At 38.9% G+C, this 24,826-nt stretch overlaps 1 protein-coding gene across 1 annotated transcript in view; it reads left to right on the top strand.

Annotated features, from left to right (window-relative positions):
- CADPS2 (calcium dependent secretion activator 2) overlaps nt 1-24,826 on the top strand; it is a 453,461-nt gene that overhangs the window by 413,584 nt on the left and 15,051 nt on the right. Inside the window, exons 25-26 of the mRNA XM_082692417.1 lie at nt 11,871-11,978; nt 12,822-13,082. Of these exons, the coding sequence (XP_082548543.1) occupies nt 11,871-11,978; nt 12,822-13,082 (369 nt within the window). The remainder of the gene's footprint in view (nt 1-11,870; nt 11,979-12,821; nt 13,083-24,826) is intronic.

Below are 24,826 nucleotides of genomic sequence, written 5' to 3' on the forward strand. Positions count from 1 at the left end.
ATAACATATTTTACAATACAGCTTTGTTTTTATTTTGAAATACAAGTGGAATAGGACACCATATAAATATTTCTGTTCTTAGGGTTTTTGAAGTTTGGGGACTTTTTTTTAAAAAGATTTTTTTACATCTTTTTTAGAGGGAGGGAGCACAAGAGGGAGGGGCAGAGGGAGATGGGGAAAGAATCTCAAGCCGACTGCACACTGAGTGGAGGACCTTGACTCAGGGCTCAGTATCATGAGCCCTGAGATCCTTACCTGAGCCAAAACCAAGAGTTGGATGTTTAACCAACTGCACCACCCAGGCGCTCCAGGGCTTTTGAAGTTCTTAATTTGACCCTGTTCTAGACCTGTTATGCCTTATAGAGCTTCACAGTTGAAAGATATAGAAAGTGGTTCATTCATTCTCCTTCTCAATGCAGAAAGTTCCTCTCTTGATATCCCTTACAAAGATTCATGCAGGCTTTTTTAATTTTCTCAGTGATTGCAGGCTTTCCTCCTCTGACGTATAATGAGTTGAAATTCTGTACCTCTGTGAATTCTACCTTGGTTCTAATCCCTCTTCTGCATGACAGCCCTCCAAATATTTGATGATAATTAATCATGCCTCCTCTTCCCAAAGGATGTGGTGGCTATTGAAAGAGATATATTGTCTGAGGAATTCTTACTTTCTATATTAGACATCTTCAATTTCTTCACTGAACTCACTAATTAAATATTTATTTAACACTAAGTGCTAGGTCCCAAGCTTACATGATGAAACTATACATTGACTGCCTACAAGCCAATCAGTGTCCAGGATAAAAGAGAGAGAGAGAGAAATAGACATGCACTAAAACAGCTACAACAACTGTACCCAAGCCCTTTATCATGCCAGTCACTCATCACTGTGTAGATGGATTCAGCTTACCAGTGTCATTAAATCACCTTGCCCCCCTGCTCCAGCAGAGCATACTCAACCATAGACACAGTCTGGCCATGGCAGATTACTAATGGAGGAGCTTCTCGCTCAGACCTGACACTACGTCTCTACTACTGATGCCGGTGAAGATTAACTTCAGCAGCCAGAAGCTGCTGTTGACTATACACTATTTTTTATGCTAAAACCCCAACAACTATGCCTTTCTAAAGCAGTCTTTTAAGGAGAACCTCATGATGGTAAAGAACACTAGTTCATCTTTCACAAAAGCTAACTCAAAACTGATCAAAAACCTACAGTAAAAGGTAGACTATAAAACTTTTAGAAGAAAATGTAAGAGAAAATGTATGTGGTCTTGGGTTTGGTGATGAGGCTTTAGGTACAACACCAAAAACCTCCATGAAAGAAAAAGTCTCTATATTGGACTTAATAATTAACTACTGTGCACTGGTAAGAGAATGAAAAGACAAGCCAGAGACACATACTTGGTAAAGAACTTGTATCTAAAATGAACAAAGGATTCTTAATACTCAGCAATAAGGAAACAACCCAATTTGAAAAATGGCAAAAAAAAAAAAAAAAAAAAAAATCGGAAAAGACACTATCACAAAGACATACAGCTACCAAATAAACATATGAAAAGAGGCTCAATGTCATTTGTTGGTAGGGAAACTCAAGGATTTTTTTTTAAAGATTTTATTTACCTATTTGAGAGAGAAAGCACAGAGGAAGAGGGAGAGGGAAAAAGCAGGCTCCCCACTGAGCAGGGAACCTGACGCAGGGCTTGATCCCAGGACCTTGAGTTCATGACCTGGGCCAAAGGCAGATGCTTAACTGATTGAGCCATCCAGGCGCCCCAGGAAATGCAAGTTAAACAATGAGGTACCCCTACATGCCTATTAGTGTGGTTTAAATTTTAATTTTAATTTTTAAAAATTGGCAAAGTATTGTCCTGGTCTGCCTAAAAATTGTCAAGATGTTGACAAGGATGCAGGGCAAAAGGACTCTCTTTCCTTGCTGGTGTAAATGTAATACAGCACAGCCACTGGGGAAGATTGGCAGTTTGTTACAAATCTAAACAATCTTTTTTTAAAATTTTTATTTTTTTATAAACATATAATGTATTATTAGCCCCAGGGGTATAGGTCTGTGAATCACCAGGTTTACACACTTCACAGCACTCACCATAGATCATACGTTCCCCAATGTCCATAACCCAACCACCCTCTCCCTACCCCCCTCCCCCTGGCAACCCTCAGTTTGTTCTCTGAGATTAAGAGTCTCTTATGGTTTGTCTCCCTCCAGATCCTATCTTGTTTCATTTATTGTTTTCCTACCCCCCAAATCCCCCACATTGCCTCTCAACTTCCTCATATCAGGGAGATCATATGATAATTGTCTTCCTCTGACTGACTTATTTCACTCAGCATAATACCCTTTAGTTCTGTCCACGTCATCGCAAATGGTAAGAAGCTAAACAATCTTTCCATGCAACCCACCAGATACCTATTTGGATCCAAATGATCCGAAAATGTACGTCCACACCAAAACCTGCACACAAATATTCCTATCAAACTTACTCATAATCACCAAAAATTGGAAGCAACCCAAATATCCTTCAATAGATGAATGAAACAATTGGAATACTATCCAGAAAAAAAAGAAAAAGAAATCAGCTAACGGGCCACATAGAGATAAAGATAAAGATGAATCTTAAAGGCATATTGCCAAGTGAAGGAAGCCAGTCTGAGAAGTCGGCTATGATTCCATTTGTATCACCTTCTTAATACAGGCAAAATCTATAAAGGTTATAGAACAGATCAGTGGTTGCCATAAGTTCAAGGTCAGTGAAACAACAAGGTGAAGCCCAGGAAACTTTTAGGAGCAGTGAAGCTATTCTATGCAACACTGTAATGGTTCCGTGATATTATGTACTTGTCAAAACCTAACTTTGCAGCAAAGATCGAACCTAAACATGGGCGAATTTTTAAAAGATCAAATAGGATATCCTGGGATCCCAGGACAGAAAGAAGATTTGGATTTTTTAAAAATCAAATTCTATTGCAAATGTGTGGAATAACGTAACTGAAAAAGATGGAGGAAAAAGTGCTGATTTGAGTGACTTTGGAAATGACTGGAGTCTCTAATAATAAAGGAGAAAGAAACTGAACATAAGCTTGGTGGTCTAGTTGATAAAGCGTTTCCCCACAGGTTAACAATTCAGAAACCATTACACCTATCCACTGGAAGTGAAGGATTAAGTACAGGGATGGTGTTTGGTGAAAGCCAAGTTTCTCCCTATTGGAGTAAGAGGTTGGAAACAAGGAGGCGGATAGAACAGTCTGTGTGGTAATGGGTTAGAGTTGGAGACATTAGTGTAAATTTGTCTTGAACTTAACATAGAGCTGTTTACATGTAGAAATATTAATATATGCATATATTTCCTTGGCTTGTTAACTGAGAGAGCCCAGAAGCAACGATACCCCAGTAGCAGTCACCATACCTAGTGCCCAGCCCTTAGTATCTGATCTCGCATAAAGTGAACCAGGACTCTCTGGAGAAATGGCAGATACTAGGACTGGGGCAGAAATGACACAAGATGAGCCTGGAGCATCTTATAGTGACAGAAAGTAAGGAGGTGTTAAAAAAAAAATAAATAATAACCCACAACGATAGGGGATATGTTAAGAGACACAGGAGGCCTCTGAAAGAGCTCCCAATGGCCTGGGCTAGGATCATTTGAACAAGTAAGTAAATTAGGTAGTGTTAGAGTATAACCCAAAGTATAAAATAAACATCCATTAGTCCACACTCATACAAGTAAATGTTTGAGCAAACACATGATGAGAAAAATAAACCTCCCTTACAGAAGAGTTCCCAATAGTTAGTGTAGATACTTTATTTGCAAGGAGACAGCTTAATTCGCCACCACAAAGGCTGTGCATAGTGACTGCCTATGAGGAGGATGGGAGGGGGTTGGGGGCGAGGGAGGAAGTCATTGGGTTATCATGGAGAAACCTGATGAATACTCCCTCAGTCAACTGATTGAGGTCAACAGCAAGAGTGATAAATTATGTTCATAGTGTTTTCTCTTAATAAATACTCTATGGTTTCCTCCAAAAAACCTCTAACTCTGGTCTAATCATGATAGGTGTTGCGCCTTTTGTCCACAGTATTTCTTCCCTAGTTCCTCAACTTCTCATCATTTTCCAGGTGACATATTCGGTCTCTGCTGTCTCTTGCATGGAACAGGACAGATATTAAGAATTCATAGAATGATAAAATGTCACAGTTAGCAGGACTCCTGCAGTTTTTGTAACATACCCATTCTATGGACGACTAAATTATAGGTCATGTTAGTTATGGGGCATGTTGGGGGGTGAGGGATAGGTGTACAATGCCTATTGAAAATTGTCTTAACATTAGCACCCACAATGCATATGACCTCTGTGCTAGATAGTGAGATGACACAGCTCAAGAGACCTGGAGGGCATGTCAAGGATGACTGTGACCAAGACCAAGGAGGAAGCAAAGGGGAAACGCTCCACTGTTGTGCTTCCTAGTGCTGATACCCAAGCCTGGTTGTCTGTCCTGAGAAATGGAGATGAGTTTTCTCTTGTCTTCATTAATAGTTCTTTCAAATGCTGTCTCTTCTTTATGACACAGCCAAAAATGTCTAATCTGCCAAGTGTGGCTTAAATTCAACTCTATACTGTACAGACTTGCTCTGAGTCCAAGATTTAGTTCACATCCCACCCTTTGCCTGCTATTAGCTGTCTGACTCATGGGCTTCCATTTCCCCACCGTACACTGAAGATAATGGATAATCCCTGTGCTGTCTCCCTCACTAGGTTCTTAGGAGTTCCAACAGGCATATTAGTATAGAAGTTCATGGTAAAGGTAAAGCACAATTGAAATAAATGGGATTGTTACTGCTTCTACCTGGAATGATGGTTCCTGTTTTTATACATTGTGCATTTATCATTCCTTGCTTCAGAACATGATTGTTTTCTAAAAGAAAAATCATTTGCATTCAACAGAGTGAAAAAAATCAGATTGTTTTCATTTTTTTCAAATGTTAAGCACTTTGCATAGATCGGTGGTGACATTTTTTTTTCAAGATTTATTTATTTATTTCAGTGAGAGGGGGAGGAGGGAGGATGAGGGAGAGAGAAACCCAAGCAGACTCTGTGCCTAACGCACTCCATATGGAGGCTAGTCTCACCACAAGAGATCAGGCACCAGCCAAAACTACAAGTTGAAGGTTTAACTGACTGTGCCACCCAAGTGCCCCATGTCAGTGGTGACCTTTAAAGGTCACCTAGACCACCAACTAGACCACCATGTCACAGGACACCAGGCTGGCCAACTTGGTAGAGCATATGACTCTTGATCTTGGGGTCGTGAGCCTGAGCCCAACGTTGGGCATAGTGATTACTTAAAAAAAATATATTAGTACCCTTTGGTCATGGTTAACAGTTGAATAAAGATTTTTTTAATTAAAAATATAGTTGGTCAGTTCAATGACAATGGTATTTTCCTTCCTTCCTTTGCTTCAGATATTGTTTATTTCTTAGATAAGGCCACTTGAATACTCAGTGCTTTCTGTCAGAATGAGAGCCAGGCAGAACCCCGAGGATGGAGCCCCTCCCCACTGGGAAATACTCCCCCAGAGGGAGAGATGCACACCAGGACCAGACTAAAGTCTCGCCATATTAGGAACAGAGGAGGTTGCCTGCTGCCCTTCCTAGATAAGCATTTTGCTTCTCCCATCTTTCTTCCTTTGTTTTTCCTTTCGTTTGTTCTGTTCTGGCTGGCTGGCTGTTCTCATACAAGGGAAGACCAACCGACTGCCTCTGGACTTTGACATTTGTATATCCTCAAGGCTCCTTTAAGCCAAAATCTGAAATGTTCCAAACTGGGACTGAGTAAATCAGTCCGAGTCAATCTAAATTTTAAAAGCTAAATGAAATAATACCCACAACATTTTAATTTCACGTCTTCAAGTCTTCAGTATAGTTTCCTCATAACAACTGTAGCCAGATGAGGGAGAGGTTAGTGAACACTGTTATAGACTGAGAATCGAATACCTTCATCATCATTACAATCATTACTCATGAAAATAAGAGTAGAAAGGAATCATGTGCTACACGTATTAGCACTTTCCTGGCATGGTGGTACTGTATCAGCACCTGTTCCTCCAAACTCTGAGATGTTAGTGATCCTCATTGCAGATTAGAACTAGCAAGAGAAATACTATGAGCCCATAAATCTCAGTTCAAAGTCAACCTGCCTCTTTGCCTTGAGCATTTCAGGCTGCTATTTTAAACTATTATTCAGTATCCCTCTTAGTACTTAAAAGAACCTCCTCTTTGGAAGGATTTTTCCCCCAGTGATACAACAAAGTGTACATGCAAATGCTTAGATCTGTGAATAGTAAAATATATCACCACATAGTGTGAGGCATCCATGTGAATTTAGGACTAAAAACAATATGATCACATAAGGTATGAGTATTAGTGTGAGTACGAGGATAGCAGATTCTGATGTGATCTACTCTCATAGCATTATGGTCAGAATGTGCTTTTTACTAATTATACTCCCAGGGACAGACAGAAGAACCTTATCCAGAGCAAGAAAGCTGGAGTAATGGAACTCTCTCCCTCAGAAATGTGCGACTGAAGGAAACGTGCATACTTAAAACATTTATGATATGTTCTGTATCTAAAAGAGGTTTTTGAATGGATGTGGGCGCTGTTGCCTTTAATTCAGAATTTTCTGCTTTCCAATTTGGAGTCAAAATGTGTAATAGAGTTAAGGGAATTTTGAATACTTCTGAATTTAACAAAGAGAAAGATGACTGTGGCCATTTCACTGCTTGGAAATAATAGGAGGGTTGTTTTTTCTAGAACAATGAGGGGTTGGGTTTTTTTTTTTTTTTTTTTCATTTTTTTAAAAGAGTTAGATAAACTATTATTAGAAGCTTTTGAAAATTTTATATCTTTGTGACATTTTCATTGTTCACATTTCTCTCCCACCCCAACTTATGAATTATTCCTCTTCCTGGGCTTTGGTAATATTTAAGATGGGCTACTCTAGTTCGAAGGCTCTAGCTCTGTTTATTTCCTTTTGCTTTTGCTTTTTCTATGTGAATACAATATAATTATTCTACTTTGTACAAAATTAGTAAATACATATTTTTGCAACCTAATCATCACAGGTGTACTCAAACCTATTTTTTTAGGTTTTTGAGACTATAATTCACTTAACCTACTGCAAATGTTTTTGAGAAGCTTCACTTTAAGAACATTTTCACTCAAATGGAAAACTGTAGAAATTTCTGCATAAGTGCCCAAGTAATAAAGAATATATTACACAGTGAAAGGAAGATATGTATTGTTAAAAAATACCTGGGATAAGGGGTGCCTCAGTGGCTCAGTGTGTTAAAGCTTCTGCCTTCAGCTCAGGTCAGGGGCTGCACATCCGGCTCTCTGCTCAGCAGGGAGCCTGCTTCCCCCACTCTCTCTCTGCCTGCCTCTCTGCCTACTTGTGATCCCTGTGTGTCAAATAAATAAATAAAATATTTTTTTTAAAAATGTGGTCTTATGAAGTAAAAAATATTTTTAAAAAAATAAAATTAAAAAATTAAAAAACCTGGGATAAGTTCTGTGTTTGTAGAATGATGCCCTATGTTCTCTGATGATCAGTTACAGACTGACTTCGAACTTGCAGTGCTGGAGCTGAAGCAGAAATTGTTATTATGGTTTCGAACTGAGGAGACCTGCCATTGTTTTAAATCTCCGAAGATTCTTATGCACAGATTATCATAAACCAGGATATCACAGTCCCACTCTTGATTGTTTCTTCGAGGCAAGCTTTTGTAGGTTATGAGAAGCGCACTTTCAAATTAAGTCAATTATACTGTAGCTTCTAGTTCATCCTTGAGACTGGAATAGAATAGTTAAGAAATCGTCTCCTTGTTAAATAGACACCATGACAGTGTTTGCATAGTGTCTTGTTAACCTCCCGTGGAAGGTTAAGCGGCTTCCTCTGCATCTAAATCCGTTGCTGTGGAAAATGACTGCAGCATTGCACACACCTACCCGTGAATAGGGAGAGTGAAGACTTGCACCTGTGGGATTAGGTGTAGCAGCAGGAAGTAAGAGCAATTGCAGCGTGTAATTAACAAGGAATTTTTTTTCTCTCTTTCTCAACAGCATTTTCATCTCACTAGGTTAACTAGTGATTAATGGTTGTAAAAAAAATTGCTGGAGCCTACACCCTTACCCAAACTTACTCAATCACTGTTCTATTCTCTTACTTTCGCACCCAATGTCAGGGGCACTCCCCTGAAGGTCCTTCTTTTCCTTCCTCTTTTATTGATTTCTTGATGCTCATGGGCGAAGTTTTTAGATGTTTGTGTCCTTTTACTATAACTTTGTTAGCCAAATTTTTTTTAATCAAATCAGAATTCGAGAATTCCTATTTTGATTTAGAGATTACTATCCTAATAAACAAGATGGAGGAGTTAGTGCTTGGTAAACCATGGATCTCAGAGCTTTAAATGAGGGAATAAAAAAAAAAAAAACACATGGACTCTAAGTGGCGTTAAATCCATAAAGTGCTTGCTACTTGGTTTTTAATTGTTCTCCTCTCCTATTTATTAAGAAAACTATAATTACCATTTAGAAAAGATTTCTAAATATAGGTCTGCAGAATACAGTATTCTTGATAAAAACTCATCCAAATCAACAGTTCCTGAAGTTTACTAGATATCTGTTTGCTAAGGCTAGTGGACACCCACCTGCACCAGCACATGTAACAATTTGTCATCTCTGCCGGGCAGTGACAGGCATCCCATTCACTGACATGCCCAAAAAAACCAAAACCAAACAAACCAAAACAAACAAAAAAACCCAAACCTTAAGAGAGTATGTTCAGTTTCTGCTTTTTAGCAGAACTTCATTTCCTACTAAGACTCTATGGAATGATGGAATCAAATGCCTAACATGTAATAATGGAATTAGATGCAGTGACTTCCAAAGTATGTAAATTTTACTGCCATAAAACAGAGTCTTTGCACAAAGGAGCACTGAACCAGCAATAATGTCTTCTATCCAAACACATTTGTACTATAAGTAGAAACTGTTTAAAAGGAAAATTACATCTTTTTCAGCAATTTATCAGAGATAATTACCCTTCATACACTAAAGGAAGGATAAAGAACTATAATTCTAATTGGTAAATGTCACCAACTGTTGCAGTTACTTTTACTTGTGTATATTCTTTTAATGATTATAGTCTCATGCCACAGCTACATGAAAATATATTCACTAGGTGTGAAATTCCCATATGTCACAGTTTCAAGAATAGGTAAACAGCTCAAAGAGAAAGAAATAATGCTAATGAGTAATGTAAGAATTCAAGGTTTTGTTTTCCAGGCAAGTGGATCTTAATTTGCCAAAAGGGGAAGAACATAATTTTCAAAAAAAAAAAAAAAAAGATAAGCCCTTAATTTTGTTGAAATAAACTTTTAAATGAGCTTTACTTCACACCCTCAACCAGAGATTCTTATTTCCTTAGGAAGTGTAGAACTGTCTCAACCTACAGATTTCAGTATCTTCTCTCTTGGGTCTGCCAAAGGGAACAGCATTTAATTTTCTTTTAGGCTTAAACCATAAAGTGTTTGTTAGTTTTAGATGTTAGAAGATAAACTCTTCCTGGATGGGGTTTCATTATGTCGAATGTTATCTCGAAAGGGATTAAAGAAATAGGACAAAAGACCTTAGAATCTATGGCAAGTGTTTAAAGTCACTATTCCCCAGTCCTCCAAGCTATAGCTAGGTTTCCAATGAGTCTGGTGGGTCAAGTGATTGACTAGATTAAATTTGTAAGCCTACTCTTCTGGCGAAAGAAATAAAAATGGGGTTTGGCAGGTGTGAGAAATAGTAGAACAAGCAAGCCTCTTGTTTGCATATTCTTTAACCCCCAGTTTCGCTAAGCTGTGCCCAACTGCCTTGTTATTATGTATATCATAGTAGTATGTTTCCAGGCACCTGATGGAACCTCTGATGCTGAGCTACCTTCCTGTACACGATCCATTATGCGTAGAAAAATGTTCTTTTTCCTTTTCATCCTGTGGCAGTATGTTTTCTGAATGTTCTCATTTTTTGGTGTTTTGACAAAGTTTGAGAAACACGGAGAGAAGTATTTATCTTATGGGTTAGCTGTCTTCAAGTATTAATAGTAGTAAACTTTGTGCAAATTACCCTGCCTCTTCATGGGAAAAACTGATCTAATAAGACCTCCTCCCCCCCTCCCCCCAAAAAAGAAGAAACAACCTAGGTTTCTCTCTTGGTTAGCCTTGTCATTTTGTTTAAACTTTCAGACATTGCTTAAGAGAATTATGCATAAAAATAGTGAAGAAATGAATAGAAGTTGCCTCCATTAGGTTTGAAACATACTCCCTACCTTGTATGTGCGTGTTCATCAAGGGAAGACCAGTGAAGACATCTTACGAAGACACAAGTAGTTGTTTCAAATTATAGCTAATAACCGTTTGTTTTATTGGGTCATGTTTGAAAGGATCTTTGAATTTATGTGGTATATATTTCCCTTTAGGCCAAATATAAGAGCAGTAAGAGCTTCCTGTGACTGTCATTACCCAGAACTAACTTCGTTACCAAAAAATCAAAGTAATTTTTATTAATGAGATGTGTACTTCCTATACTGGGCACTGCTAAAGAGATGGGCAGTTTTATCATGGTTTATAAAATACACTCCCCTCACCAAAAAAAACAATAAGAACATTGTCCTTTTAAAGAGAAGCGCTACCACAACACTCAGAGGTATGCCTTGTTTTTCCTGCAGTGGTAATAGTGAAACGGCCCAGATTCTCTTTCACCTCATTTCTCTGCAAGATTTTAGCAAAATGAGTCTGTTGATGGAGGTTGTCAGTACATTTTATGGATAGGAGATGATACAAGACTGGCTCATTTGGGCATCAGTTCCACCATTTTGTTAATGCCATCTTCTAAGCAAATGAATGACTCAATACAGATTATGGATCAACCCCAAGTGGAGATCATTCAAATCATTTAATAACTAGTCTATCTCTTCGAAACTCAAAAAAGAACTAAAGATAAGTCTGGAAGGAAAACCCTTTAGAAGCCATTCAGGTACTGGCTTTGTAGACTCTGCTTTATTTCCCCTAACATTACAAGACACCAGATGCTGGATAACTTCAGAAGGTTACCTAATTCACACTTTAAACTCTTCCTATGAAATCGGTTCATCAGTATTCTTACTGTATTTCTAAAATAAAACAGATCTTTGAGCTAGTATTGATAAATAGGAATGAGCAGAACCAATGGGTGATCCTCAAAATTTTGGTTTCCATTTCAGTTTGTAATCCATTAAATTGTTTTGTCCAAGATCTTCCTAATAATCTTTTATTCAAATTAATAAGAAAATTTAGCTTATATGCCTTGAACACCTACAGTAGTTGAGGAAGGCAGTCCAAGGAAAACTAGCATTTTGGGTTTTAACATATATGTATAACCAGCCAGAAATAGTGACAATAACTTATATGGCCAATTAGGAAATCATTATTTCAAGTGGGGACTTTAAAAAAAAAATACATTCATTTATACTTGGCGTATTAACCTTTCAAGATAGCCCTTAAAGAAAGAAGATACCTGGTTAGTTCATAACCACACATCTCTACTTCTTTTACTAATGACCTCAAATTACAGTCATCAATAATAAACTTTTATTTATTTAAATTATGGAATTTACCGAAGGTGCTCATTGTCGATTTGGTATTGAGCATATTTTACTAATGTAATTTTTTAAATGATATTGGGAATTATTTTCTAAGGTTCTGATTAAATAAATAATGCTTTCACAACTGACACCTGATCTTTTTATTCCCCATGGTTTTCCCTCACAACAGAAACCGGGAATGGATCTAGCAGACACCTACATTATGTTTGTTCGGCAAAACCAGGATATTCTTCGAGAAAAGGTCAATGAGGAAATGTATATAGAAAAGCTGTTTGATGTAAGTAACTGTCCTTGCAAGGCTTCCCAGCATTGTAGAAATAGGTGCAGAAAAAATTGCATTTTGATGGTATGCTTGCAAAGCAGACTCCTTTTCCGATCCTTTTTCTTCTATACAGCTAATGTAGTTGATATTTTTATTTCTCTGACTGTTGACAGAAGCCTAATTGGCTTCTTTTGTACATGAAAACTGTCACTGTTAGAATGAGAGTCTCAAAAACCTTCGAAGGTTAATTTTAACAAGCAAGATGATAACCAGTTTGTCACTGTGTACAGCATTCTTTCACTCGCCTTTGCCGCATTCCATAAACAGAATCATGTTATAACAGATTTGGCTCTTCCTGTAAAAGTTTTTTGAGTCGATAGGATGCTCTTTAGTTAAACCAAGACCAAAGCGGCAGTAAAGGCAAGTACCTGCTATTCTCCTTTCTGGAACATTTTTTATCTTGGTTTACAGTGCTGATGGCGCGCTAACAACATAACCCTGTAGTTTTATCAGGACAGAGGTCTTCACTGACCCATGGCAACTCCCAGAAATGGGGGATTGTGGTTTAAAGAGCATGATCATTAAGTTTCATTTGTCGAGTACCTGCAAAGGAAACTAAGAGAGCAACCCGTTTCAATCACGACGTTGTCACTCATTTATAATTATTTAACAGTCAAGTCCAAGGAAAATGGTGCTTTGCCGGGATGTAATTTCACGTAACTCAGCACAGCGCTGGTTCTTAAATGGAATATTGGCTTTGAACTGTATTTATTTACGTGCATCTCCCCTGCATTTTAGAAATGCTTTTCTGGCAGTTTCATTTAATTATGCAAGTTACCGCAAATGTTTTCATAACAGCAATTCACGGGCTTCGTGGTGACACTCCGCAGTGGTACGTACGGAAGGTCTTGCTGCGTCACCCTCTCCGCCATGGTCTGTGGCGTCAGTGTTCGCTGTTTGTCAGGTCGGGTGGTCAAAAGGAGTCTTCCCTCTCAGATTTTGTGCTTCAAGCCTCTACCCAGGCTGTTTTACAATAAAAGTATCATCTGTTTTAATAAGCTAAGTGTTAATACGTGTGAAAAAAATGATTTCCTAAAAGCTTTTGATGCCCTGCAGGGGTAGAAAAATTATCATCTATCCAGCTGGCTCTTTTACAAAATACTGAAACCATATTAGCAACTTCTGCTTCCATTTGGTATTGCTCTGAATGTACAAGCATATGTTTTACTTCCAGATCCTCTTTGACTCTTTTTTGCTTATGTGGTAATTTTCAGAAATGCTGAACAGAATAAGAAAATTGGATTGATGTTATACCCTTTATGTTTATTCTTTGTATAGCTAAAGCATGTATTCTATGATGAGAAAAAGGTAGACTCATCTGGAAATGGGCCATTGTATGTAGGGGAGAGAGAGAGAGAGAGAGAGTGAATGTGTGTGTGTGTGTGTCTGTCTTCTCTTAACATGTTCAATTTTTCATCTTGGTGATCTATTTACTACAAAGCTTGCCATCAATTCATAACAGAGGTCGAATTTCTTTCTCTATCAAGATATAACCTACTTTGGGGCATCTGGGTGGCTCAGTGGGTTAAAGCCTCTGCCTTCAGCTCAGGTCATTATCCCAGAGTCCAGGGATCAAGCCCTTCATCGGGCTCTCTGCTCAGTGGGGAGCCTGCTTCTCTGCCTACTTGTGATCTTTGTCTGTCAAATAAATAAATAAAATCTTAAACAAACAAACAAAAAAAGATATAACCTCCTTCAACTCCCTCCCATTTACCAAACTTTTTTCAAAGACTTTTGGTGTGGCCATAGGAACCAACAGAGCTAACTAAAGTGGATGCAAGGAGGTCAACATTAAAATTATGTATAGTTTAGAGGAACCCAGCTGGCTTCATTGGTAGAGCATAAAACTCTTGATATCAGGATTGTGAGTTCAAGGCCCACGTTGGGCGTAGAGCTTACTTTAAAAAGAAAAACCCAAAATGATGTCTAGTTTAATTGTCCTGGTTAGGTATACTTTTCTTTGATACTTAAACATCTGACATGGCTGTAATCTAGCTATTGAAAGGAACGCTTGACAAGCAATACTGTTTTGGTTGTGAAGGTTCTGTCATTTTGCATATCCCCAGTAGGATACTGGACTTATTATTTGTGAAATAGTAATAATGTCCTTAAACATTCTAATATTTTTAAATTGCACATTTTTATTACTGTAATTAAAAATAAAAAGTAGACCCTAATTCTATTGATATGTCATCAAGAATAACATGTATGAGGGGGTACTAAGAGCCCCTAATTAGCCAAGACTGAATTTGCCTCAATTATAGTTAGTAAATGAGAGGTTATCAAGTATGTGTTGAAAGGTAAAGTAGAATGTGTATCTTAAGCAACAGATCATTACTGAGAGGCATTATATAATTATTGGAAATCCTCTTGGCTGGAGCTTAAAATAATATTGTTAGGTGTCAAGAAACAGTTGAAAATAATGACCCTATAAATACTGTTGGCAACCTTAGTCTATTAGAGGAAAAAGATTGATGAGAACGATTTTACTCAGGCATCATGACAAACTTTTGCTATTCCAATTAAAGTAAGACGTAAATAGAAGGAAAGAAAGGAAGGAAACAGAGACTCATAACTTCAGATGCAGAGGAAAATGTGCGCGCGCACACACATACCTGCACATGCCCCACAGCAAGTCAACACTTAGTGGCTTAACCAACCCCAATAAGGGCATAGGGCATCCAGTTTCTGGGCATGGGCTATGAAGGATGGGCTTGGGGAGGGGGTAGAAAGGATGGTGGGGCTGAGTGATGGACACTGGGGAGGGTATGTGCTATGGTAAGTGCTGTGAATTGTGTAAGACTGATGATTCACAGACCTGCACCCCTGAAACAAGTAATACACTATATGTTAATTTAAAATTTTTTTTTTAATTCAAAACATTTTCAAAAGGATAGGCCTTTAACCAAAATAAGATTTGCTCAGTTTTGGAAATACCACAAATTGCAACATTTTTATATAAAACAGTTATTCTGAAGACACCTATCCATCCTACCTCCAATACCAACACTTTAACACTTGTGTGTTTTACTAAATAATCTTTTTTCTGCATGGTGCTCTACTCATGGGGAAAAAAAAAAAAAAAAACTATTGAAAATTCTGGCAAATTTACCTGGAGAATAGTAATTAGTTGTGGTGTTTCTGATCTCAAAAACTTTTTGATCCACTAAGCATCTTAATTGTTCCTGATATTTGTAGTGAAATACTTTAGGGTTCTATTTAAATAACTATACCAGTGACTAAAGCCACATAATGACAATTACCCTAGATTTGTGTCCATCCCATTTGGGATGCACCGACAAAGAGAATGTAGCTCCTACAGCTGTCCATATACAACCCACAGAACCACAAGCCATGACCCAGGTCCTGAGCATCTCGCACAGCTAGTATTATTGTTCTGGCCTCTGCCCATAGTCTTTGTGCTCCTTATTGCCAAAGTCTTAGGGAGGATTAAAATTTGTATTCCCTGCAAGGCCCTAAAATAGGATAATCTTACACTTTTACATTAAATCTTGAAATAGTAAAGCTAAATGTACCCTTGGAAGACCAAAAAAGTTAATATTAAGGCAAATAACCAAGACATTCTACTTCATTCCATAAATGGTTAACCTTCTGAAACTTTTTTTTGCATAACACAGAAATAATTTTCTAGAAGTCTAAATAAACAATAGCAGATTCATGCTATTCATAGAAGGAACTGAGTTTGTTTGAAGGTATATCCGTAATCTCCAATTATCAAAATAGTAATCCGAGCCCGAGCTGTCACTACCACCGTTCCCAGAGCACCTCCATGTACCAGGCAATGAGCTCGGCGCTTCACTTTCATCATTTCTAACCTGCTGTCCAGATGCCATCATTCCCACTTGACCTCATTCTCAGGTTAAGGACACTCTCCCACTCACTCAGAGAAGGTAAGTGACTTGTTAAGTGTTGAATCAGACTTCAAAATTGCATCTCTCCAGTTTCAAAGTCTATGCTATCTCTACCATCCTTTAGACTTACAAAATCTGAAGTGGTAAAACAGTACTGGGTGGGGCGGGGGGTGGATTGCAGCCATGGACCAGGAATCCGCAAACCTGATTCCCAGCCACAGTTCCACCATGGATTGTCAGAGTGAGTTTCAAGAAGGTATGTCCCCTGCTTCAGACACAGTAGAGTTGGTACGTGTAAACTGAAGAAATTAGTCTAGAACTCCCGATGGTTTCTGAGATATCTTCCAGATTTTAAACCAACTAGATTAAATTCATTTTAATTTAAGCAGTGGTGACAAAAATTAGTGGGTGGTTGAATGCTAAGGCTTGTACCCCCGGTAACCATCAGTAAGTTTTTTGGTCATAGCTGAGTAAAGGAAGGTATCCCCGCCACAAAGCAATAGCGAGTGCAGTAGATAAGGTAGAAGAGAGATTAAAAATGCTGTGCCACATGACACTCTCTGTATCTACCACAAGGGCTCTGAACCCCAATGTAGAAAATTGATTGGAACTCCGCTACTTCATATCCATGCTAAATCTTTCCGAGTGACCAGAATATTTTCAACAGAGACTGTCTCTTCCTCTGAAATGGTCATCGTTACACATGTGAAGTTTAAAATCCACATGTTAAATTCACATTTTCAGTTTAGAAAAATGTGTCTTCTCTGGATAAGAGAAATCTTAAGGAAGTTTCCTGTAGTAAGATCATATATTCACCCAAAATGTTTCTCTGCTTTGTATGCAATCTCTCTTACCCCAGTGTGTTCTTTTTCTTCTATATGAAATATCATTGTCAGCAACCTTTGATAGTTTTTAATCAGACCAGAACCATCTACAACTCATCTGATCCCAATCCAGAAGTATGACAAAGATTTTCCAATGCTTAAATTCCATTTTTTATGTCTACTATGGTATGATATTTCTTCCCTCATGCTCAGGCTTCAGGACACACAGTGGCAGCCACTGACGCCTGTGTGTCACGAGAGATGCTGGACAGTCCCTTCAGAGCTTTGGATCCCTGGGTTGGATCACGGGGATATCTCCAAAGTCAAAACTGACATCTGCAGTAATTTCCCAAGAGCACCCTCTGTGGTCGTTTCATAATGTCCAAGAATATCACAACCTGAACGTAGTTAGAGGTTGACTGAAATACATCTTATTGTCCAGGATGCACACTAAACCTGCCTACCCCTCTACCCTTTGTACATTTATTGGGCATTACCCTTCTTGAGTCCCTTTGAAACAATTTCATTTCAGCTCTCATGTTGCTGAAGACACATCAGGGTGCAGCATTTAATTGGTAAATCATGCAGATTAAACGTTCTCTTGTGTTATAAACTGATTAAATATTTAATTGTTGAAGAGTTTCATCTCAACGAGATTTTTTTTAAATATTGTTGTGATGTCTTGTGAAATTAAAAGTAATTCTTTAAATGATAGTTAATCAGTTATATTCATCTAAGTAGTGTTTTTTAAAGGATTAATTTCTCAGGACTTTCCTTGAAAAGAATTCTTTTCAGTAAAGAAACTCTAAATTAAACACTTTAAGTAAAATTGGCCTAAACTATATAAATGAGTTCAGTAGCCATTTTAAGATACGGTAACATACAAAGAAAAAAACTGAACCTGTTACAAGAGAATATGTGTCTCAAAATATTACTCATTTTCCATTTCTGTGCTGTTGTCTCTGGACTCTCAAATAAGAAAGGGTAGAAATGCTCAGACTTTTTAAGTGTAGTGTTTTACACCAGTGCCCAAACTTTCTGTCTCAGGAATTTATCCATCCTCAGTAAGATCAACACTACTATCTTTAACTTATTTAAAGATTCAGTTTATTATCATGTTGATTTCATGAGAGTATTTGAAATCAACAGAGCATGGATAGGAGTAGCTGCTAGATACAACTTTCCTTCCAGGATGCCCTTGGTGGTATATATTTAGAATCGAATGTCTACTCTTTCAGTCCTTTCCTTTGGATAAATTTCTTTGTGTGTGTAATCAGCCTCGTTATTGGGAATGCAGGCTGCAGCCCATTAAGCCTGAAGACTTCTTTGTCTTCTTGCATTTCTTACAATTCTGGGATATTATAGGTATATTCTCTTTTAATGTTGATTTAAAAATGGTTTTTCTCTTCAGTAATCTTCCACTTTCAAATGACTCTGAAGTTGTTACATGAACTACATAAATTAGTATAGATTCCCATTACAGAGGAGTTTCTTTTTGGTGTTGTCTCTATAGCAAAAGAATTCAGATGTAAGACATTAACTGTTAGACCATTATGCCCAACCATGGTTTTTCTGTCAACATGCAAAGTGAAAAGTGAATATCATTGTCGTGTCATTACCATTATTTTCCTTCTTTGTCAATAGAAAGGGATGGATGATGTAGATCCATCGATATACTGGCAGCTATTTGAGATCACATGTTTCTAAACATGGTGATGTTATGTACGCTGGTACCTCTCTGTGTACTAAAGGCAGATTAAAAAGTTCAATCTCCATTTTTGATCTGTGTTACCTTTAGCACTGTGTGATTTAGCTGCTGAGACACATTGTTTCCAAAGTGTTTGGGAGTTTTGTTCTGTCTTTTTAGTTGTTTGAATTTCTGGTTCGTCTTACCTACAGTACTTGGACTCACACTGAAGTCCTTTGACCTCTTTTAAGATAGTCATAGTCAAACCCATTCCCTAGATTGCCTTGTTTGCCTCAGGAAATGCCATACAGACCTTGCTCCTTGACTTTTTTTTTTATCCCGTCAAAGTTTGTTTCTTTTTAAAACCTCCCCTCTCGAATTAAGCTGTCTGGTTCATCTTTGTTAATAATCCTTATTTTAATGTGAAGTTATTATTTGTAAGTATAAGAATTTATAAAAGGATCTACTTTTGATGTACGGTGGGTGCCAAAATAGCTTTGGCAAGTCCAGACGCAGCTTAGGGCAGCCAAAGGCCCTCATTTGAATCTAAGCTGTTGGTGAATTAAAAACCTGAGAAACTTGAGCTACGCGTGCCTAATCGCCTAAAAGAAACTCAGCAAGAAAATGTCGTGTAGCGGGTTGATCTGATTTCTTTGATAATTCAAAAGGATCTTCAAGAACTATGTGGACTTCTTACTTATATTCTTGAAATGTGATCATGAAACACAATTGTCATTTGGCACATTCCCAGAAATACGCATCTTTGCATGAGGCACCTGGACATATGTGGCAGGTCTGGTAGAATCAGCTAATTAACAACACAGGCTTAAACAGGCACCTCATCTGGCGATGCAGCCAGTTGCCTGATGGTGCTCAGCAGGGTTGGGTAGTGCTTTTTATTTTTCTATCCTAATGGTCTGCTGCCCACCTAATTTTGCCTTATTGTCAGTCACTACTTACCGCAGCTTGGGGCCCTCCCAGGAGGCTAAATTATTATCAAAGGATTAGGGAGATGTAGCCTTGCAGCTCTGACATTTCTGATTACTTGTCTATGCCAGAACACTAATTAGCTGTGACTAATTAAGAAAAATGTCCCTGCCATAGAAAACCATTTAAAAGAACTGAGGAGTAGAAAAGCAATTCAAAAGCTGAGCAGTGCTCAGATTTGCCGATGCTCTTTAGATTTCCACCAGAGCCTTAACTCACCTTTAATTGTGCTCAGAATTTAAAAAAAAAAAAGAAGAAGAAGAAGAAGAAAGAAAGAAAGGAAAAAAAAAAAAATCACACATGTGAACTGATCTGAGGTTTTTCCTTGAAGAAGGGGGAAAGGAATTGTTGTTGAGCACCTAAAATCCCTTAGCAGTGGTAAAATTGTCTTTGAGGAATGGAAGATGACAAAACGTTCATTTACATCGAGCAGTTTTCCTCCACAGCAAATGTGTAAATGTACATTGGCATTCATTCACCCAAGCCAATATCAAGGACTTTATAGTCACTGAAGAACATAGAATATTCTCTTGACTGATTTTATAAAAGATAGTTAAAATGAGGACAACACATTGAGCATTTTTGAAGTTCATTAGTATTGATTTCACGCTACTTCCACATTGAAGATCTTCTGGAAGATCTGACTTCCCCACACAGAGCCTGGTTTTTCCACAGCAACTCCGCATGCTTGTACAGCAACTGGCCACTAGCAACTCATTCATGAAAATACCTGGGCTTCCCCAGAGACCAGCATCTCGGTCTGTTGACCAGTGCCAAGTTTTCAGAGAACTGGGAGCTGCTACTCACCTTCCCTTTGGACCTAACTTCATCAGCATATGACACATGACCTGAAGCCATTTCCTGTGGTGGCTTTTTCAAGTCCTCCTCTGTCAGCCACCCCATCTACAAGTCTTCCCCTGCATCCCTGTCTATGTTCACCAATGATATGGCAGCGAGAACGCCACTGTTAGACTAAGTCCAGCTGAAAAAAAAAACTCTGTTTAAGGAAGTGGCTATTGTGGTAAAACCATGATTGGGTGTGTTTATTGAGTGGACTGAAAGGAAACTCTATAAAGAGAAGTGTTCAAAGGTACTTATAAACACCTAGAGAGGCCCTTAATTTCCTGATGATGACCCAGCACTAGGTAAGAGTCCATCTAAATTTTCCTATATTAATCTGGGCAAAATATTTCATTTGAAATAGAGTTCTAACCCTATCTCCCCTGAATTCTTCATGCTATTTTTTAAACCCATTTCCCCTTTTCCTCTCAGTGGTGAAAAAAAAACAGGTAGCCAGCATCCTCTAGGGAGTAATCCTTCCTGTATATGAAGACTGCTATTAAGGCGCTTGTCATACTTGTCCACTCTGGGATAAATAATCCCTATTTGTTTCACTTCTCTTCATAGGCCCCTTTCCGAGCCCTTTAATCATCTTTGTGGCTGTCCTTTGAAACTTCTCTAAGCGTTCTCTGTCATGGCTTAGGGTTTTGACTCAGGAATCAGATGCGGTGTTTGAATGCGGCTGGACAAGATTCTTTCAGGCCATGTTCCTTCTGTGCATTCTGATAAATAACATTCCCATACTTTGGCTCTACAGATGCCCATAAATGTGGTTCCATATACTCCCCACATTTTTTTGTGTCAACGTGTTGACGTTCCCCTCAGTTAACTGCCTGCACTATACGCAAATAATGTATTTGTTTATTGTTGGAGAATGTCCATTCTGTTGATTTTTTTTAAACATTTTTTTAAAAAGATCTTTTTTATTTATTTGACAGACAGAGATCATAAGTAGGCAGAGAGAGGGGGGAAGCAGGCACTTCACTGGGCAGAGAGCCAATGTGCGGCTTGATCCCAGGACCCTGGGATCATGACCCGAGCTGAAGGCAGAAGCTTGACCCACTGAGCCACCCAGGCGCCCCCAGTTGATGTTTTAGATGCATAAGGAAACCTCCAATTCACTGTTCAATTACTATGTGTAAAGCCTGGTGGGGAATGTTGGGGTAAAAAGGTTTGGTATTGTTTTGTCCCACAGAGTTGGGTATCTCTGTCACGGGGACAATGGATTCTAATTAAAATAGGAAATTGAGGGTGCCTGGGTGGCTCAGTGGGTTAAGCCTCTGCCTTCAGCTCAGGTCATGATCCCAGGGTCCTGGGATCGAGTCCCGCATCAGGCCCTCTGCTCAGTGAGGAGCCTGCTTCCTCCCACCCCACCCCCGTCTGTCTCTCTGCCTACTTGTGATCTATCAAATAAATAAACAAAATCTTTAAAAAAATAAAATAAAATAAAATAGGAAATTGAAACTCCCCTTATTAACCATTTGTTCATCCAGCCAATATTTATTCCATAGAGGCCACACACTATGTGGCAACATCAAAGAAGATATACCAAGTCCCTGATTTAAGGGAACTTACAATCTTATGATCAAATGGGACTACCAAAAAAGTGAACTTCTCATTAAAATGCTTTACATTTTTGGGGCACCTGGGTGGCTCAGTGGGTTAAGCCGCTGCCTTCGGCTCAGGTCATGATCTCAGAGTCCTGGGATCGAGTCCCGCATCGGGCTCTCTGCTCAGCAGGGAGCCTGCTTCCTCCTCTCTCTCTGCCTGCCTCTCTGCCTACTTGTGTTCTGTCAAATAAATTAAAAAAAAAAAAATTAAAAAATAAATCTTTAAAAAAAAATGCTTTACATTTTCATCTATGGAATAGATATGAACATATTTTCTTTCAAATGGGTGTATTATGGAGAAGTAAAATCTAATTCCCTTTCAAAAGGGGTAACAGTGATCATAAAATTCATTTATTTGTCTGTCTGTTTCAGATGGAAGACTGGAAACTTGCCAAAAGTTAGGGCCAATGCAAGGTTTGTACCTAGCTCCATAACTACGAGGTAATGAAAAGGGAAAGATACGCTCTCCCTTTCTACCCTTCATGGGTTCCTTGCTCAAAGCCAGGCTTGCTTCAAATCCCAGGAGAGTTCTCTTGTGCCCTTTTACTGAAGTCAATAATGCCATAACGGTGATATTTTTCTGCATTTTTAAAAAAAAAAAGCTCATAAAGCGAACAAGTATAGAAGTCACGCAGGACATGTCCCTTGACGGTGAAAATTCACAGGTAGCACTGCCAGCCCTATTCCAGATGTCCCCCCACAGCCTTAGATAACCCCCAGGAGTGGGGACCAGTGCCCCTAAGCATATGCTGGAGAGCCAGCTCCCTGCTCACGTGACAGAGCTGAGCACATCAACATCTGAGCACGTAGTATTATGTCTTTATGTGTAAGACTATGTATGTGGATACTGATGTATGACCTAGACTTGGGGGCACATTCTCCTTTATTCAATTCATCCCTTAAAATGAAATCAGACTGCCACATTTAAAGCTCTGTTTAGGTCCTATGTTCAATTTCTTTAGCCAGATGCCGTTGTTTATCTTTTGGTGATTTCTACAACTTTCACGTCTATTCAACTACTTTTTCTATTACTGAAACATGTGAATCAAGTCAACAACCTGGCTCTCATACTCTTCTTTCCTCTCTATGTTTAAAAAAAAAAAAAAAATGCGCTGTCATCATCATACATGCAGTACTTTCTGTCTCCAATTTTTTTTTTAAAGATTTTATTTATTTATTTATTTATTTATTTATTTATTTATTTATTTATTTGACAGAGAGAAATCACAAGTAGATGGAGAGGCACACAGAGAGAGACAGAGGGAAGCAGGCTCCCCACTGAGCAGAGAGCCCAATGCGGGACTCGATCCCAGCACCCTGAGATCATGACCTGAGCCAAAGGCAGCGGCTTAAACCACTGAGCCACCCAGGCGCCCCCAAATATTTTTTTTAAGATTTTTATTTATTTATTTGACAGACAGAGATCACAAGTAGGCAGAGAGGCAGGCAGAGAGAGGAGGAAATCGGCTCCATGCTGAACAGAGAGCCCGATGAGGGGCTCAATCCCAGCACCCTGGGATCATGACCTGAGCCGAAGGCAGAGACTTTAACCCACTGAGCCACCCAGGCGCCCCACTGTCTCCAAATATTCAAAAGCAAATAGGCAATGCATGATATGTGCCAATCTGCTAAGGGCTGGAGATAGCAATAAAAATAATCCTTGGATGCTTCCCGTCCTTTGCAGCCATACCAACACACCATGCAATATTTTCATAGATGCGTTACAGAGTTCGAGGCGCAGAAAATATGGGAGCATCTGATTCTGCCTAATAAGAGATAGTAGTGGCTTCCTAGAAGAAATAGCTGTTGAAATGAATCTCAAAGGTAGATATAGATCTGGCCAGGAAACATACCTCAGGATAAAAGTCTAAGCGGAGAGACTGACATGCCCAGAAATCCTAGATTTAGAGAAACCCAATATTGAGCAGAGGAGCAGATCAGTCAGCTTATGGAGAATGGATCCTATGGGCATGGCCCATGAGGTGGAGACAGAACGGTAGCTAGTTAGTCCAGTCCTTCCAGCACTCTCAAAAAGTAATTTGGGAATGATTGTTCTCCATTTTTATAAGGAAACTGAAACAGGAAGACCTGCTATTAGTTAATTCTCAGGCCTAGATTTTCTCTCAAACTGTGCCATTCAATAACCATGCCAGGAGTCTGATTTATTTTTATTCAGATCCTATGTATGAATTTAGATGCAATATTGACCACAATTTTATATATAGTGGGTTTTTTTTTTTAAGATTTTATTTATTTATTTGACAGACAGAGATCACAAGTAGGCAGAGAGGCAGACAGAGAGAGAGAGAGGAGGAAGCAGGCTCCCTGCTGAGCAGAGAGCCCGATGCGGGACTCGATCCCAGGACCTTGAGATCATGACCTGAGCTGAAGGCAGAGGCTTAACCCACTGAGCCACCCAGGCACCCTGTATATAGTGTTTAACATGAGTCATTCAACATGATGAAAAGGTCATAGTGCCCACGTGAACCATGCAGTGGCCATGGGCCCCAGACCGCTCTCTACAACAGTGATAACTAGACTGACTGCCGAGTTTGGCCAAACCAATAACTGGGATTAGTCATTTTAGTCAAAAAATTAGTCAAGCCAGCCCATATCCCATCATTTGTCACGAAGCAGTAGAGAGGGAGAACAACTGATTATCTGAAATTTTCACTTATAATCTTTTTTAAAGATTTTATTTATTTATTTGACAGACAGAAATCACAAGTAGGCAAAGAGGCAGGCAGAAAGAGAGGGGGAGGCAGGCTCCCCACCAAGCAGAGAGCCCGACTTGACTCAGGGCTCGATCCCAGGACCCTGGGATCATGACCTGAGCTGAAGGCAGAGGCTTTAACCCACTGAGCCACCCTGGTGCCTCACTTATAATCTTTTTAACACCATCAAGCTTACCTGCTTGATAATCATGAATAATAAAGGGCAGTATTGATTTTGTTTGATTTTAAAGATTTATTTATTTGGGGGA

Source organism: Mustela nivalis (assembly GCF_964662115.1).
Source record: "Mustela nivalis genome assembly, chromosome: 12".
NCBI classification, from domain to species: Eukaryota; Metazoa; Chordata; class Mammalia; order Carnivora; family Mustelidae; genus Mustela; species Mustela nivalis.